General features: G+C 41.4%; 1 protein-coding gene across 2 annotated transcripts; it reads left to right on the forward strand.

Moving 5' to 3' along the window:
* Positions 1-393: 393 nt before the first annotated feature.
* On the forward strand, positions 394-14,008 carry zbtb32 (zinc finger and BTB domain containing 32). 2 transcript variants are annotated; one of them, XM_052494687.1, is made up of 5 exons: positions 394-459; positions 6,553-7,763; positions 9,254-9,354; positions 11,159-11,332; positions 11,451-14,008. In XM_052494687.1, exons 2-5 carry the CDS (start codon positions 6,652-6,654, stop codon positions 11,678-11,680), a joined length of 1,617 nt encoding a protein of 538 aa, XP_052350647.1. In that variant the 5' UTR covers positions 394-459; positions 6,553-6,651; the 3' UTR covers positions 11,681-14,008. The 2 variants fall into 2 exon arrangements, with proteins under 2 accessions (XP_052350647.1, XP_052350646.1); XM_052494686.1 differs by lacking the exon at positions 394-459 and adding an exon at positions 630-663.
* The last annotated feature ends 3,845 nt before the right edge of the window (positions 14,009-17,853 follow it).

The following is a 17,853-nucleotide window of genomic DNA, read 5'->3' on the forward strand; positions in this document are numbered from 1 at the left end:
TGGTTCTCTGAGCACTGTACTTCAGCCCATTACAAAATTTCAGTAACCTGCGACTGTGATGTGGGTGGGAAAAAATGAATAAATGTTTGTGCCTTTTAGGATAAGATCAAAAATATGATTAAAGATATTACTCTGGCATAACCTGTGCATAGCTACATTTCAAACGGTCAGTCTCAGCCTAACACATTATTTTGAAACGAGATAATCAACCAAGATCAATAGTATAGCCAGTTCAACTCTGTATACTGTAGTAACCAATCATATCTCACGGGTGCTCCCATGACAGACCAATCAGGGCCAGATGAGGTTAAGAGGAGGGACTGAGAAGAGAGAAGAGGTAACCACCCTTTACCCTTACCTAAACGGACACCCAGCCAACCCTGTCATTCAACAGCCGGGCCACAATGCGTGTAGGGTTGACACTCTCCACAGTGGGTGGGTTGAGTCACTCGTGAACTGGTGAGTCTCTCCATCACACTGAACACTTCTGCTTTACTACACTTTCCGTCCCTGCATGGTCTCGATTTTATTTTTAAATCTCTCTCTCTCTTTCTCTAACTCTTTCTCTTCACTATCTCCTCTCTGTTGATCCTGTCATCTAGCTGGTGTCTCTGTGGTTTTTAGCTTCAAAAGGTTCCTCACATGCGACTCCAGCCTTTACATGTGAGTAGAGGAGAGGCCCTCTGGTTTTTCATGTGTTGTCAGAGGATGTTGAAGGTATGTCAGTTTCCCCTTAGCTTTATGGGCTATTGAGGACATGTAGATTTGCTTGTGGTAATATTGAGGCCTGCATACTGAGGGCCTAATGTCTGTCTGTAGCCCGCTACTGTATGTGTGATATTCAGTAATCATATCGCCATCAGAACCTGATTTCTGATGGTACTGTCCTGTATGCGTATAACCAGGGAAGATCTACTCATTCAACTTTGTGGATCGATTAGTTTGTATGGATGGTTGCATTGATGGTGGATCAAGCTGTTGTTAAAGGTTCTGCATGTAACATTTCTACCTGCAATAGTCCTAGATGTCAATAATAATAATAATGAATTTTACTTCTGTAAACGCATGTCAGTATCAGTAAAGGAACATACAGTCGTGATTCAAATTATTGGCACCCCGATAAAGATTAGCAAAAAAGACTGAATAAAATAAATACAAGCAATGCTGCAAAGATTTTAAAATGATAGTATTTTTACTAATAGAATTGCTCAGAAAAATATATTTTGTTTAACAACTAACATTTTCTTTCTCAAAAAGATAGGGGTCATAATGATTGGCACCCTTGTTTTCAATACTCCGGTACCCTCCCTTTGTGAGGATAATGGCTCTGAGTGTTTTTCTCAAATGTTAGACGAGATTGGAGAACACATTGGGAGGTATCTTAGACTACTCCTCCATACGGAATCTTTCCAGATAATTGACATCCTTTGTCTGTGCTTATGGCCCTCTTCAATTCAAACCACAAGTCCTGAGACAGAGATGGTCATTGCAATATATTGATTTTGTGGTCAATTAACCATTTCTATGTGGAATGTTATGTGTGCTTGGAGTTACTGTGCCATGGCCAGATGACATGAAAGTAGACATGTCTGGCCACGCAAGAAGGATGTGATAAACAGAAAAGAACCGCATACCTACTGTAAAATATGGAGGTGGATCTTTGATGTTATGGGTCTATTTTGCTTCCACTGGTCCTGGGGACCTTGTTAAGGTCAATGGCATCATGACATTTACCCAGAACCAGGACATTTTAGACTAAATCCAGGTTGCATCTGACAGGAGGTTGAAACCTGGCCAGAAGTGGATCTTCCAGCAAGACAATAACTCCCATCGCACATCAAATTCCACAAAGAAATGGTTAATTGACCACAAAATCAGCATTTTTCAATGGCTCTCTCAGTCTCTGGACTTGAACCCCATTGAAAACCTGTGGTTTGAATTGAAGAGGGAACTCACTCCATTAGCACAGATGGAAGGATATCAATGATCTGGAAAGATTCTGTATGTAGGAGTTGTCTAAGATTCATCCCAATGTGTTCTCCAATCTCACAAAACATTTCAGAAAGAGGCTTAGTGCCGTTATCCTCACAAAGGCAGGGTGCACAAAGGGAGGGTGCTGGATTATTGAAAACCGAGGTGTCAATAATTGTGACCCCTATCTTTTTAAGAAGAAAAAAAGTATTGTTAAACAAAATCTCTTTCTGTGAGCAAAATTGTATTAGTAGAAAAAAATTGGATTTCCCCTTTTTTCAGCCTACAATATAGCTTAGTATTTGTATTATGTATTTTATACAGTATTTTCTGCTCATCTTTATCAATAATTTATGTTGTGACTTGATGTCCTACTGGTGGAAATAATATAATATAATTTTTTTAAATGCACTCATACAATTCTCTAATATACAGTGAATAGTCAAGTTAATGTCAGTAAAGATGTTCTACAAATGTTCACCCTATAAAGTATTACTGTACCAATACAAATAGGGATGAAATGATGCTGGAATACATTGTACGATAACTGCTAATCTGCAGTTTCACTTACGCATGAACTTCATTGTCATTTTCGAGAAGGGTGTTCAATGTAATTTAATTAAATTAACTTAAAGCAGTTGCTTCTCAACAATAAGAAATTCAAACATGTGATTGTGGGATCCCTCATGTTGCATACAGAAAGTTTAGCAACAACATTTAAATCCGAATATGATGATTTCTATGATCTGTTGTGTCCCCACCACCAATAACCAGCGTTATTGAGCCTTCAATTATTGGCCTTTGTATGTTTGTGTCTTGGCAAGGATAATGTATTGCACATTTGTGGACAATGTGAATCCATCATCTGGTGCATAAATACGATATAGGGGGGTGGTATATGGTCAATATACCACAGCTAAGGGCTGTTCTTAGGCACGACGCAACACAGAGCCGTGGTATATGGCAGCCCCCCGCACCTTTCTGATTCAGACGTTGGGTTAAATGTCAAAGACACATTTCAGTTGAATGCATTCAGTTGTACCACTGACTAGGTATCCCCCTTTCCCTTTATTGGCCATACACCATAAACCCCTGAGGTGCCTTATTGCTATTATAAACTGGTTACAAACATAATTAGAACAGTCAAAATAAATGTTTTGTCATACCTGTGGTATACGGTCTCATATACCATGGCTTTCAGCCAATCAGCATTCAGGGCTCGAACTACCCAGTTTATAATATGATATAATCTATAATAATACAGAGGCCATTACAGAGGCCAAACAGAGGCATCATATAACAGTTGTCCATGGCCATCAGTATACTCTAGTTGTTAGTTTTAGTTTTTGTATTTTCACTCTGGGGTCTATTCCATTCAGCAAACAAATCACATTTTGTGTGTTTAGTAAGCAAATAAAGGAATGTATTACTTAAAATATTGAGTTCATACTTTTGAGAGTGGAACTGACACTTTGTTTGACTATGTGTGTGTTGGAAAGAGATTAAGCATCCATTACAGTAACGATGATATTAAATTGCTGCCATTTCAGTACCGGTATGTCTACTTTGGATCTTATCGACTGTCGCCGTCTGCGGATAGAAATGGAGTTACTGTACTGAGCAGAGGTTACTGTGCCAAAGTGCTCCATGGGACAGTTCTCTCAGAGACAGGTCAGCTGGACGAGCAGAATAGAGGATACACAACCACACATCACACACATAACTGACCACTTGGATTTTTTAAGGAAGGGGGTTTTAATGAGTTCAAAAATAAAGTAAGTTTTAACCTGTTTTGCAGTGGTTTAAGTAAAAATACTTTAAAGTACTACTTGAGTAGATTTTTTCAGTATCTGTACTTTACTATTTATATTTATTACTTTTACTTTTACTCCAATACATTCCTTAAGACAATATGTACGTTTTACTCCCATACATTTTCTCTGACACAGAAAAGTACTCATTATATTTAGAATGCTCAGGCAGGACAGCTACAGTGGGGCAAAAAAGTATTTAGTCAGCCACCAATTGTGCAAGTTCTCCCACTTAAAAAGATGAGAGATGCCTGTAATTTCCATCATAGGTACACTTCAACTATGACAGACAAAATGGGAAAAGAAAATCCAGAAAATCACATTGTAGGATTTTTAATGAATTTATTTGCAAATTATGGTGGAAAATAAGTATTTGGTCACCTACAAACAAGTAATATTTCTGGCTCTCACAGACCTGTAACTTCTTCTTTAAGAGGCTCCTCTGTCCTCTACTCGTTACCTGTATTAATGGCACATGTTTGACACCTGTCCACAACCTCAAACAGTCACACTCCAAACTCCACTATGGCCAAGACCAATGAGCTGTCAAAGGACACCAGAAACAAAATTGTAGACCTGCACCAGGCTGGGAAGACTGAATCTGCAATAGGTAAGCAGCTTGGTTTGAAGAAATCAACTGTGGGAGCAATTATTAGGAAATGGAAGACATACAAGACCACTGATAATCTCCCTCGATCTGGAGCTCCACGCAAGATCTCACCCCATGGGGTCAAAATGATCACAAGAACGGCGAGCAAAAATCCCAGAACCACACGGGGGGACCTAGTGAATGACCTGCAGAGAGCTGGGACCAAAGTAACAAAGCCTACCATCAGCAAGGGCATTGAAGATGAAACGTGGCTGGGTCTTTCAGCATGACAATGATCCCAAACACACCGCCCGGGCAACGAAGGAGTGGCTTCGTAAGAAGCATTTCGAGGTCCTGGAGTGGCCTAGCCAGTCTCCAGATCTCAACCCCATAGAAAATCTTTGGAGGGAGTTGAAAGTCCGTGTTGCCCAGCAACAGCCCCAAAACATCATTGCTCTAGAGAAGATCTGCATGGAGTAATGGGCCAAACTACCTGCAACAGTGTGTGAAAACCTTGTGAAGACTTAAAGAAAACGTTTGACCTCTGTCATTGCCAACAAAGGGTATATAACAAAGTATTGAGATAAACTTTTGTTATTGACCAAATACTTATTTTCCACCATAATTTGCAAATAAATTCATTTGCAAAGTGATTTTCTGGATTTTTTTTCTCATTTTGTCCGTCATAGTTGAAGTGTACCTATGATGAAAATTACAGGCCTCTCATCTTTTTAAGTGGGAGAACTTGCACAGTTGGTGGCTGACTAAATACTTTTTTGCCCCACTGTATATGCTCCAATTCACGCATCTATTAATATAACACGTTGTCATCCCTACTGCCTCTGATCTGGCTGACTAAATGCAACTACTGCGTTTGTAAATGATGTCTGCGTGTTGGAGAGTGCCGCTGGCTGTCCATAAATAAGAAAACCAAGAAATTCTTGCCACCTGGTTTGCTTTATATAAGGAATTTGATGTAAAGCATTTTGTTGTACTTTTTACGTATAACAATTTAGTACTTTTTCCACCATTGTAATTAAGTACATTTAAAACCCGATACTTTTAGACTTTTACTCAAGTAGTATTTTACTGGATGACTTTCACGTTTACTTTAGTCATATTCTATTAAGGTATCTTTACTTTTACCAAAGTATGACAATTGAGTACTTTTTCCACCACTGCTGTTTAGTAGGATTGTGCACAATATAGCACAGAACTGCGGTTAATCCACTTTTGTAAATTGACGTGACCCATTTCTTTTCGACACAATCCTGTCATATCAAGACTCACTACTGCATGTTCCAATAGCACAATTTGATTTATACCTCATACAGCACACTGTTACAACTGTAGATGCCTATCTAAACCAAATTACAGTACACTATAGGTTGTTGATCAAACAAACTTGTCGTCTGTCTGTGAAGCCTGTGTGTACTGGCATTAGTCATAGTGTCATATTCTGAGGAGGTTTGTGGCTTCTGAGCGTATACCTGAGAGATTCATTTCAACGCTGACATAACATTTACACACGTCAACCAGACATACAGCCTCCGACACTTATTTTTACTACAGAGGTCAGATATAAGACGTGCTAAAAACATCTGTGAAATATGCTGTACTTCATCAACCACAGAATTGAAATAGACATTTTAAGCCACAGATTGCTACACAAGGACTTCAGGGGAAATTGACTTAAAGATAATATCATAAATGGATATAATTTATTACATGTTCTTGAGATTAATTTCACTTCATGCTGCAGACTATGAAATGCCATTCAATATTTATTGATATGTAACATGGTCGACATATCAATTGCTCCTGTAATGTTGAACTTTTTAAGTCATTCTTGCATTGTGTCAGTCCCTTTCGGGCTATGAATTTCCAAAACCCTAGTAACCAACAGCACGTTATCAACCAAACCTACGTCAGCAGGTGATATGATCTGCCCTCTGAGTTTCCATCCCCCTCTTCTCTCACCCCTGATAGCTTGAAAACATCCTAAACGTCTGGCATCGATGGAAAAACACTAAGAACCAGGCGTGGGATATAATCTATTTATCACAACCGCAATCTCTGCAATTTACCTATTTATACAAATACATTTTCCAACTTGCTATCTGCTATTTTTATTTCTCAGAAACATTACAAAAAATGATCATGGTCTCCTTTTTCCTATAGGTTGAATGGCGTTGTCTCAAACGGTTTCCAAACCATCTCCTATCCACCTGCCCATCTTCTCTTCCCATCACTCCTCCCTTCCTCCTCCATACCTCTAAGATGATCCGAGTTCACAACACCCAGTACTCCCTCTTCCTGCGCCAGGCAGATATCCTGCGTCGCTCGGGGACGCTGTGTGATGCTGTTATCTCAGTGGAGAGCCATGTGTTCAGGGCCCATCGGCTGGTGCTGGCCTGCGCTAGCAAAACCCTGGAGCATCAACTCACCCTGCAGGCTGCATACTCAGACCAGCACGATCGCCTCGACCAACCTCACCACTGTAGTCTGGAGCTCCTCTCTCCACACACCTTCCAGCAGGTCCTGGACTTTGCCTACACCGAGACCCTGGAGGTCCCAGTGGATGATCTGCCCCAGCTTCTGAGGGCCGCCAAGCTCCTGGAGATGCATTCCCTGGAGGAGCAGTGTCGCAGCCAACTGAAGAGAAATCGGGGGTGCCTGAAGAGAGAGAGAAGAGAGTTGAGAGAAATAAGAGAAGTGAGAGGAACGAAAGAAACTGGAGAAATGACAGAAACAAGACTTCAGATAACAGAGGAGAGAGATGAGAAAGAATCCCTGAAAGGAAGTCCCATTCCAGAAGATGGGGATCCCCAGACAATTCCTTCCATTGATCTGGAGCCACAAAACAGCCCATTCACTGAGGATCCCACTCTTCCTGACACTAAGGATAACTCCTCTGGTTCATCACCACCACAGAGAAAAAGGCCAAAGCCACTCACACCCACACTAGTGGCCACCACACCGCCTCCATCCAGAGACAGTGTCATCGCCACCACTGCTGCCACCATCCAACCCCCTCCTCCTCCTCCCCCAGCGTCGAGGGTCATGTGGCACCAAGTCAACACCCTGAGGAGGATGGCCTTGAACTATAACGACATCCTAGCAGCCAGTTCCTCTTCCCTTCACCCCTCACAGCACCTGGTGACATACCCATTCCACCTCTCCTCTCCCCACATGTACCCCCTGCTAACGTCCTCATGCCCGCCCCAGGTCCACAGCGCCGTCCTGGGCTACCCGGGCATCCTGCATCCATACCACCACCCCCTGGTCTCTGGGTCTCGGGAGCTGGGAGACATCCTGAAGCAAGGTCTGCTGGGAAAAAGAGGCTCGATGGATAAAGTGTTGATAGGTGGAGCACTAGGGGAAGGGCAAAGGTAAGACCTCTCTGGAGGGGTTTTATACTACAGACGTTTTGGTCTTCATTCTTCTCCTTCTTTCCCTGTTCTCATGTCTACAATATAGTTCAGAATCCCCCTAATTTGCTTACATTAAGTAGCACATATCGACACAGCTATCTGACTCATTGTTGTTTGGGTGGATCTGAGTGAAAGTTCTTTCCAACAAGCAGAGTTTCCGCTGTCTCCAGTTAACCCTCTCCTGTCTGTCATATTGACATGATGTATATTATGGATGTAGATGGTCATTCATATTAGCTGTGTCCAAACCACAGAACAGCTGCTGAAGTCATGTTATGTGGTCTGTCGCTTGATGGTGGCATTACACACTATCTCGTTTCTGGTTTTACAGTCAAGCTACTTCCTCTTTTCTAATGCAGAGAAATGATGTACAGTATGGTGTAATTGAAAGGCTCTACAAATCAGTTTTCTGCATAGTATCTAAAGGGGAGCCCCCTTAATTACTCTCCTCCCTTGCAAATATCAACCATGAAAGACATTCAGATCCACTACGGATCAGTTACAAGATGTTTCAGTCCTGTTCTTAAACAATGTCTGCCTATTTTTTTTATTTAACTTTTATGTAATCAGGGGAGTCCATTGAGTCCCGAGGACAACACATTTAACACGAACATTCCAATAAAACAATATATATAAAGAAATGCAGTTCACAATTTGGTATGAGGTCTCCGTAATACACATTGCACACACACACACACACACACGCATAACATGATACATACTGCACTCCCTCAGATACCACCTTGACGCCCAGGTCAGAAATAACATGTGGCTCAGATCAGAGTACTACAAAGTACTACAGAATGAGTGTAAGCAGTCTTAAAACTGTGTTTATGTGATCCTGTTTCAGTGTTGAAACTATCGGTCGTCAACATCTCTCTGACTTCCTCCTCCCTCCCGTTGTTGATCTCTGAGGTTTATCTGATATCTGTGTCCATTTAATTTAGGTAGCGTAGGAAACCATCTAGCAGACTTTGTAGCAGATTTGTCACTTTTGTTTATTTGGGGGATTTTAGGGCCACAAAGAGCGTTACCACTCCTCCATTAATCTCTGAAAAATCATTCACCTATGGTTTTTTAGTCGAGCTAACAAAGTGCGTCAGATGCTGTGGAAAGTCCCTTTTCTATGTGACACTAAACATACAGTATATTTGTAACGCCTGGCCTCTTCCTCAGAACCCCAGCCTACGACAGTTGGGTACTTACATTTGACATCAATAGACAAGTACATATAGCCTGGAGTTGGAGAGGCCGGGGAGAAGGACAGGATGTGTAAAGGTGGTGGGCAAATCAATCTGCTTTGGCATGACACTCATTGCAACACATCAACTGGGTTATCTAATAGTGGCTCGGTGACCACCATGCTCGCGTGTTTGCCTTACAACAGTTACGTTGACTCTTGTCCTTGAAATAAGGTTTTATTTTGAACCTGTCTTCTATGGGGCCAGATACTCCCAGGAGCATCCAGGAAGAACCCAGGACTGTCAGCACTGCAGCAAGGTCCCCCTGGGCAGCTCATGGCTGCAGGCCTCAACCAGCAACCCCTCAGGTACTGTAATGTCACAACATTCACTCAGTGCTTTTTCCCTAGACATCTAACAGGGGTACATTGCAAAAAGCATCATCTCAAAATGTGAATAATGTATTGGAGCTGTACAGAACTAAGACGTGATTGTATTCTTAATATTCTAAAGGATACATGGCAGTGACATTTCTAACAAAGTGTGACCCTTAACCTCTATCGTCATAGGGACAGAGCATATAGGAAACATGAGAGAGAGAGAGAAGAGTGCCTGAGGGAGAACGAGAGAGAAAGAGAGTAAGAGAGTGAGAGAGAAAGAGTGGGGGAGAGAGAAAGAGAGTAAGAGAGTGAGAGAGAAAGAGCGTGTGAGAGAGAGAGAGAGAGAGATACAGAAAGACAGACAGAATGAGTGAGTGTGTTGTGGCTTTGTGCTGGCGGTGCAGCAGTGCGGTAAGCTGGCAGAACAAACAGTACGTTCTGCAATGTTCTGGTGGTTTTGATACAGTGCCAAAGGGAAAAAAAGCTTACATCTTTTTTTCACTCTATGTAGGGTGGTCAAATCAGCCTCACATCTTTACAGTCTGTGTTTGTGTGATGGGGTTAGCACTGTCACTCACTCATTACAGTACGACTGAGAGACCGTATTCATGTGACTCAAGATTATCTCCACTGATTGTCTCCACCAAATTGAATGGACAGCCAAGAGTAACACATTAAGTTGAATAATGAGTGTTTCACTGACTTCAACTGGTCACTTTTATCAGACTTGATCATTTTAGTCCCTATAAGTGAGATACTTATCAAACTTAGACGTCAGAGGTTTGTGCTTTCTAAGTGAGAGGCCAAGGATGATTTGGACAGGAAGATAATTGAGAACAGGCTGAATTGTAGTGAGAGAGGAGTGAACACTTTATTGTGGTCTTGGTCCTTGCTCTCCCCCACCTCTCTCGCTCCCTCTCTCATCACCCCCCTCCTGTATGTGTTCAACAGAGCCCCATAGTATCTGTGTAAAACAGTATCACTAACTGACACCAAAGGGCTAGAGAGCTGACAGCTCTACTTCAGAATCACACCTCGGTCAGATTATAGAGACGTACAAAGGTACACGATGAGAGGAAACCAAGGTTCTTCTTGTCAATTTGAACCTTGTGAAAGGATGTGGTGTATTTATAGAACTATCTCTGGTAAAAGGAGGTCTTAGTTATCATTATCTAGGTGTGTGACAATTACAATTATGCTTCATAACAGTTGTATAATACCATTTCATACAATAACCCCTGTAATATAAAAAAGTAATCTTTGAACTTATCTTCACAAATGATGACAACAAAAAATGTTGAGTGAAGAAGGTTGCTGCTATGACAACAGTGAGCCTTTACAGTCATGAGTGTGACCCCTGTCCTACAGAAAATCCATCTGCATGCAATGTGGCTGAGCTCACATCACCCTTTAGTGCTATTAGTAGGTCATCGCTCTGGCCTGACACTATTGTTTAACCGGGTAATGACCACCAATGATTGTGCTGATAAATATAGACGTGTGAGAAAACAATTAACCCATACGCTCAATTATACAGGCTGCAATGGGGAGCACAGGGGGAACGTCAGGGGAAGAAACGCATTACAGAATAGAAATGGAGCTAAGCTAGGTTTATTAATACTGATGTTCATTGGATGATTCTGTCTGTATACACAATGTACATTCATGTAAAGTTAACTATAACTAATTATAAGTTACTCATCACAAAATACTAAATGAAAAAAGGAATTTATATTACATGGAATGATTACAATTTTACCCCCACCCCCTCTTGTTGCTCTCTCCTCCCCAGGCTCAGATGAGACTTCTCTGGGGTGTAAGTACTGTGATCGTAGCTTCAGGGTGGAGAGGTCACTGCCGTCCCACCGGCGAGATCAGGGAGGAGAGAAGCCCTACCAGTGTAAACGCTGCTCCAAGAGGTTCAGTCTCAAACACCAACTGGATACACACCATCGGGTACACACAGGTATTATATCCCCCTGTGTTTGTGTGTGTGGGGGTGGGGGGTGTAGGCGTGGGTGTGTGTTTCAATTTGTCAGTCACTGTGTATGTGCTTGCCTGCTCACTCTCAATGTCAACCCCAGGAGAGAAGCCGTTTGAGTGCCGTCTGTGTGGCCAGCGGTCAAGGGACTACTCAGCCATGATCAAGCACCTGCGGACCCACGGCGGGGCCACACCCTACCAGTGTACTGTCTGCCTGGAGTTCTGTAGCAGCCTGGCTGCCATGCAGAAACACCTGAAGAACCACCCGCTGCAGGACTTCCCCCCAGACTGGAACATCAGCAGCACCTACCTGTACACATGCCATACCTGAGCTAGCTTGAAGGCAAATGTAATGTCAACAGAGAATCATTTTACTGCCAAACATCTCAGGGAAACTAACTCATAGAATGTAATGTACATACATGGTAACAAGACACCAGTTACCGTAGCATTTATCCATGTACTCCAAAAGTGCATGGAGTACGTCAATGCATATTTCCACCACTAGAAGGACACTGGGTCTCAGAAAAGAATGTAAAACATGTCTAGCACCAGCAGCATTATCATTATCAAGCACAGTATTATTACCATTCTATCGTGGCTGCAGCTGAAGTCAGTCACTTCCAAGAGACAAGGAAAGGAAACATCAAGACTATTTAGAGGCAGCAAAAAATGTGTCCTTGTTTCATATGAATGTTTCCATCCATGTTTGGCCGTTATCTCTCTCAGGACGACTTGGAGCAATTGTTTTGTTCTCAAGTTCTTGATTTTCATTTAGCCATATGTGTTTAGTACATTTAGATCTTGTTCGATTCATATTTACAGTGCCTATAGAGTCTGCACCTCCTGGAATTTTGCATTACAAAGTGGGATAGAAAAATATTTTATAAATTTTTTAAAATCATTAATCTACCCAAAATACTCCCTAATGTCAAAGTGAAAAGAAAATTCTACACATTTTTACAAATGAATAACAATGAAATAACTAAAACATAGTAGCTGCAGAAGTAAAAGCCTAAATGAAGTAAAATGTGTCTTAACAAATCACATAAGTTATATGGACTCCCTCTGTGTGAAATAATAGGGCTTGACATGATTTTGGAACGACTACCCCTTGCTCTGTCCTCCATACATACAACATATGTAAGGTCCCTCAGCCAAGTGTTGAATTTGAAGCACAGATTAAACTACAAAGACCAGGGAGATTTTTGAAAGCCTCATAAAGAAGACCAGTGATTGGAAGATGGGTAACAATAACAAATCAGACATTGAATATATCTTTAAGCATGGTCAAATGAATAATTATGCTGTGGATTACGTATTAAACCACCCAGACACATCAAAGATGCAGTTGTCCTTCTGAGCTGCAGGACATTAAGGAAACTGCTTAGGGATGTTATTGTGAGGCCATTGGGGATTTTAAAACAACTACAGAGTTCAATGGTTGTGATGGGATAAAACTGAGGATGGATCAACAACATTGTAGTGACTCCACAATAATGACCTAAATGACAGAGTGAAAAGAAGAATATAAATATACAGAATACAAATAATCCAAAACACGCATAAAGGCACTAAAGTAATACTGCAACAACAACTAAAACATGGCAAAGGAATACACTTTTTGGCCTCAATGCAAAGCCTTATGTACTTATCTAATCAAGGTATATTAGTGTCTTCCACTTTGATATTACAGAGTATTTTGTGGAGGCCGTTGACCAAAAAATACAATTAAATCCATTTTCATCCCACTTTGTAACACAATATAATGTGAATAAACCCAAGGGGTGTGTAGCCGTTCTGTAGGCACTGTCTATTTGCTTTAGCCAGTTGCTATTTTAATGATAGTATTGATATAATAAATGTACTCATTTGGCAGATGGCCTGTTTTTGTATTGAATGTAGATCCTCACACAGTCACACCCAACAACAACAATAAACAGTAGCCTGTCAAACCTTTATGACGATTGATTTGTTTTGGCATACATTACACAGCAGCTGGCATGCAGAGTGGATTTGTCATTATTATCTCTTCAGAGAATAAATGTTTTAAATAAATATTTATTTATTTTTGACAAGTTGTCTGTGTCAGTGTTCTACCATTTTACTTACAGTACTTTTTAGATAAAACTATAATCTCATTATTAAACAATATCTAACATCTTATTCATCTGGTCCAAACAATCCTCATAATTTATCTGAACTATTTACCTGAAAAGATATCTGAAAAGCAGTATTCACTAATGCAGCACTTTAAAAAATCAACGCGGTCAGTCTTAAATAAACGAATGTTCTACATTTAAAATTACAGTTGCTTATTATTTTAAATTACAATATCTTAGGCGAATATAATCAGTTAATGTGGAGGCCTGAGAGCATCTGATATCACAGAGTAGTGATCTGATCCTGGCTCCCGTCACACTCGTTCACTTCACCCGTTTCTCTTGGATGTTGTCTATAGTGAAGCCCCCACCGTGCGACGGCCGCTTCTCCTTCTCCTCCCTTTGCCCTCTTCTCCGTCTCGCTCTCTCGCCGCCCCGTCAACACAGTTCTCCGAGTCGTCGCTGGCCTTGGAGGGTGCGAAGAGCGTACACTCCACCAGGACGTTAAGCTGCTTGGTCTCGCGGGCGCTGCAGTGGGGTGGAGTGGAACCGATGCAGGTCCACCCGGAAGGAGCCCTTCTCCAGGGTCATGCATGGCTCACATCGAGCCCCCCACTCTATCAATTCAATTTAATGGCTTTATTGGTATGGGAAACATATGTTAACATTTGCATAGAGAGTGAAATATATAAACAAAAGTTTATGTCTCTATGCAGGAGATATTCGCTGAGCACATCATACCTGGTAGAGGAATACAGTCAGTCAATCCAGTCACTGCATCTGGAAATGTTTAGCATACAAACTACTGAATAATTTCTGCTGCATAGCCCTCCAAGGCAATGCTTTACAAATTACTTTAATAAAGTTATACATAATTTGAACTACATTTTTCCAATTACCCTATTCTGCCACAAGAGGGCACTATAAGCCAAAACCTGCATATGTTACGGTTGTTCATAATAACCAGTCTCTTTGTAACCACTGCTCCTTAAATTCGACTGTATGTTCTAAACCGCGCTCCCTTTCGGACGCATAGAGCAAAAACCTGAAATTATTAATTGCCCATCTGATTAACCTAATTAAATTAGATACGCATGGTCAATTGTTGTATGGTTACTTCTGGAATATTTACTCATCATAGCCATAAACAGTGAGGAATTTATTATAAAATGGTTATCATAACAATTGCAGAATAAATAATACACAATACATATCATAATATGACAAATGTATTATGTTTATAAAGGAAATATTGTCTACTCGAGAACATGTTAAATTACAGACGGAGCCTACAAATGGCAATGGAAAAGGTGAACCTCTGTTCTACTGTTAAACTGTGCTTCGGAATGGATCGCATAGAGCAACATACTTCAACTAGCTTATCTATTTACTACTGTGAAGTGGATACAATTAAATAAGAGATGAAGCCTATCCTTACTTGTTGTAGGCTTATAAGGTTTTCAGGCAGAACATTTGCAGAACATTTGAGGAATTTATTCTGCAACATCATGGAAATCAAATAATAGGCAATATATGCCCATTTCTAATTATTTTAGAATGGAAAGATAAAATACGTAGAATTTCGCTGTTCTCACGAACGGCAGATGATTTCATCTTGTTATTAAAGCGTATTTAGCTTCATGTTCTTTTTAGGAATAAGAACGTCATTATATTTTCCCCATTTCACAAGGCTCGGCTATTGCATTTGGCTTGCAATGCAATACTTCAACCACTAGAAACGGTGCTTACACATGGTCTAAAGTTTGCGGGAAGATAAGCACATTCTCACATCAAGTTGAGTTTTTATAAATGGCAACTTTTGCGTGAAAACGGTTGCATGGCATATTTTGTGGCATATTTTGTGCATATGCAATGTTTATAAATGATGCCCCTGGTCACTTCAACACTGTGTTAAGGACAATACTCCCACAGTGCTCACTCAACACATCAGCCACAATTAAAAGGGAAAGACACCCATATCTCTGTTGCCTGCAGTTATGCCAAATGTCTCCATTTTTTTATTGGTTGTATTTTGGGCATTTCCTGATCCAGAGACTCTCTTTGGCTTCTACCTAAAAATAAAACCTGCCTGAATAATTGATAAATCTTGGTGTGTGTTTAGTCACTGCCACTTGCATAATCAGGGACATCACATGAAGTACTTTCCTACAAACATGTTCCTAGACTACTCCCTAGTCTAACTGGCAGCAACCCACCAATCAAGAACCATATAAAACCATGTGCAACAGAACCACTGCTGAGACCAGATATACAGTCTGGAGTTGTGAACAGTGTTTACAGCAGTAGAAGGATTTAGTAGACAGATAAAGACAGAGTAGGGTGGGGGAGAGATTTTGGCTCTTAACCTGTCCACTCAAACAGGGCCTGTTGCTCTAAGCCCCTTCATCCCCTGTCTCAGCAGAACTGTGATGGTGTCCCAACCTAGCACCACACTGACTGGGACAATAATAATATAAAGTATATTTTTTTTTATCCAGAGAGCAACTTACTGTTAACACACATATGAGGTGAATGCAGGATTTGAACCCACAGCCATGCTATAGTGTCCGCACCTATGTGTCCATGCTCCGACTTATCTTCTCTAAACCAGTGCACATAAAAACACATGGAAAAACAATGGAGTCCACCTGGAAAGCATCTTGTCTTTACGAAATACCTCACTGGGGGGGATTAATGAGGTTGTTCTTCCAAAGATGATTTAACTCCTTCAGCACAAGGAAACACAAACAACATTTGGGAATACACTACAAAATTTGAACAAAAAAATGTAATGTAATCTGTTAAGAAATACATACTATATATGAATTTGCCTAGTAAAATGTTGTACTCCGAACACAAGGTAAAAGGTAGCCAGGTCGGCCTACAGTCCATCCCTACAGTCCATCCCTACAGTCCATCCCTACAGTCCATCCCTACAGTCCATCCCTACAGTCCATCCCTACAGTCCATCCCTACAGTCCATCCCTACAGTCCATCCCTACACTCCATCCCTACAGTCCATCCCTACAGTCCATCCCTACAGACCATCCCTACAGTCCATCCCTACAGACCATCCCTACAGTCCATCCCTACAGTCCATCCCTACAGTCCATCCCTACAGTCCATCCCTACAGTCCATCCCTACAGTCCATCCCTACAGTCCATCCCTACAGACCATCCCTACAGTCCATCCCTACAGACCATCCCTACAGTCCATCCCTACAGTCCATCCCTACAGTCCATCCCTACAGACCATCCCTACAGACCATCCCTACAGTCCATCCCTACAGTCCATCCCTACAGTCCATCCCTACAGTCCATCCCTACAGACCATCCCTACAGTCCATCCCTACAGTCCATCCCTACAGTCCATCCCTACAGACCATCCCTACAGACCATCCCTACAGTCCATCCCTACAGTCCATCCCTACAGACCATCCCTACAGACCATCCCTACAGTCCATCCCTACAGTCCATCCCACAGTCCATCCCTACAGTCCATCCCTACAGTCCATCCCTACAGTCCATCCCTACAGACCATCCCTACAGACCATCCCTACAGTCCATCCCTACAGTCCATCCCTACAGTCCATCCCTACAGACCATCCCTACAGACCATCCCTACAGACCATCCCTACAGTCCATCCCTACAGTCCATCCCTACAGACCATCCCTACAGACCATCCCTACAGTCCATCCCTACAGTCCATCCCACAGTCCATCCCTACAGTCCATCCCTACAGTCCATCCCTACAGACCATCCCTACAGACCATCCCTACAGTCCATCCCTACAGTCCATCCCTACAGTCCATCCCTACAGTCCATCCCTACAGACCATCCCTACAGACCATTGGTCAATGCGTATGTCTGTCTGTCGAAGAAAAAAATACTTATAATATCCTTTAGTCTGGTTACACACATTTAGCTTTTAAACAGTGGCTGTCTTTGATGTTTATACAATTATTATTTTTTATGAACATGGCCTTATTTCTACTAAAGCATATTGGATAACTGTCATTCATATTCCATTCACCCAGTTCAATGTAACAGCTAGTGCATGATACTCAAATTGATTCCATACCCATAATGAGGTTGATACAACCTAGCCTATGAATAAAAGTTTACAACATACAGTAGGTGCACAGGTCAAGAAAAAATCTGAGTAATCAAGGTGACAGACATTAACACATTCAATACCGCTTTGCACACTATTGCCTGTATCTAGCTGATCTAGGGTGTAATCATTAGTTCAACAGTTGCAAACGAGAGTTTATTGGACAAATTCAGGTATGTTTATACCAATTTCATTCTGTTTGCTTCCGTTTAAGAAATGTTTTTAAACAGAATTAGTGGAATTTATACACCCCTGATCACACGCAAATACAGTTCACTTTCATAGCA

The sequence above is a fragment of the Oncorhynchus keta genome, chromosome 34 (genome assembly GCF_023373465.1).
Source record: "Oncorhynchus keta strain PuntledgeMale-10-30-2019 chromosome 34, Oket_V2, whole genome shotgun sequence".
In the NCBI taxonomy this organism is placed as follows: Eukaryota; Metazoa; Chordata; class Actinopteri; order Salmoniformes; family Salmonidae; genus Oncorhynchus; species Oncorhynchus keta.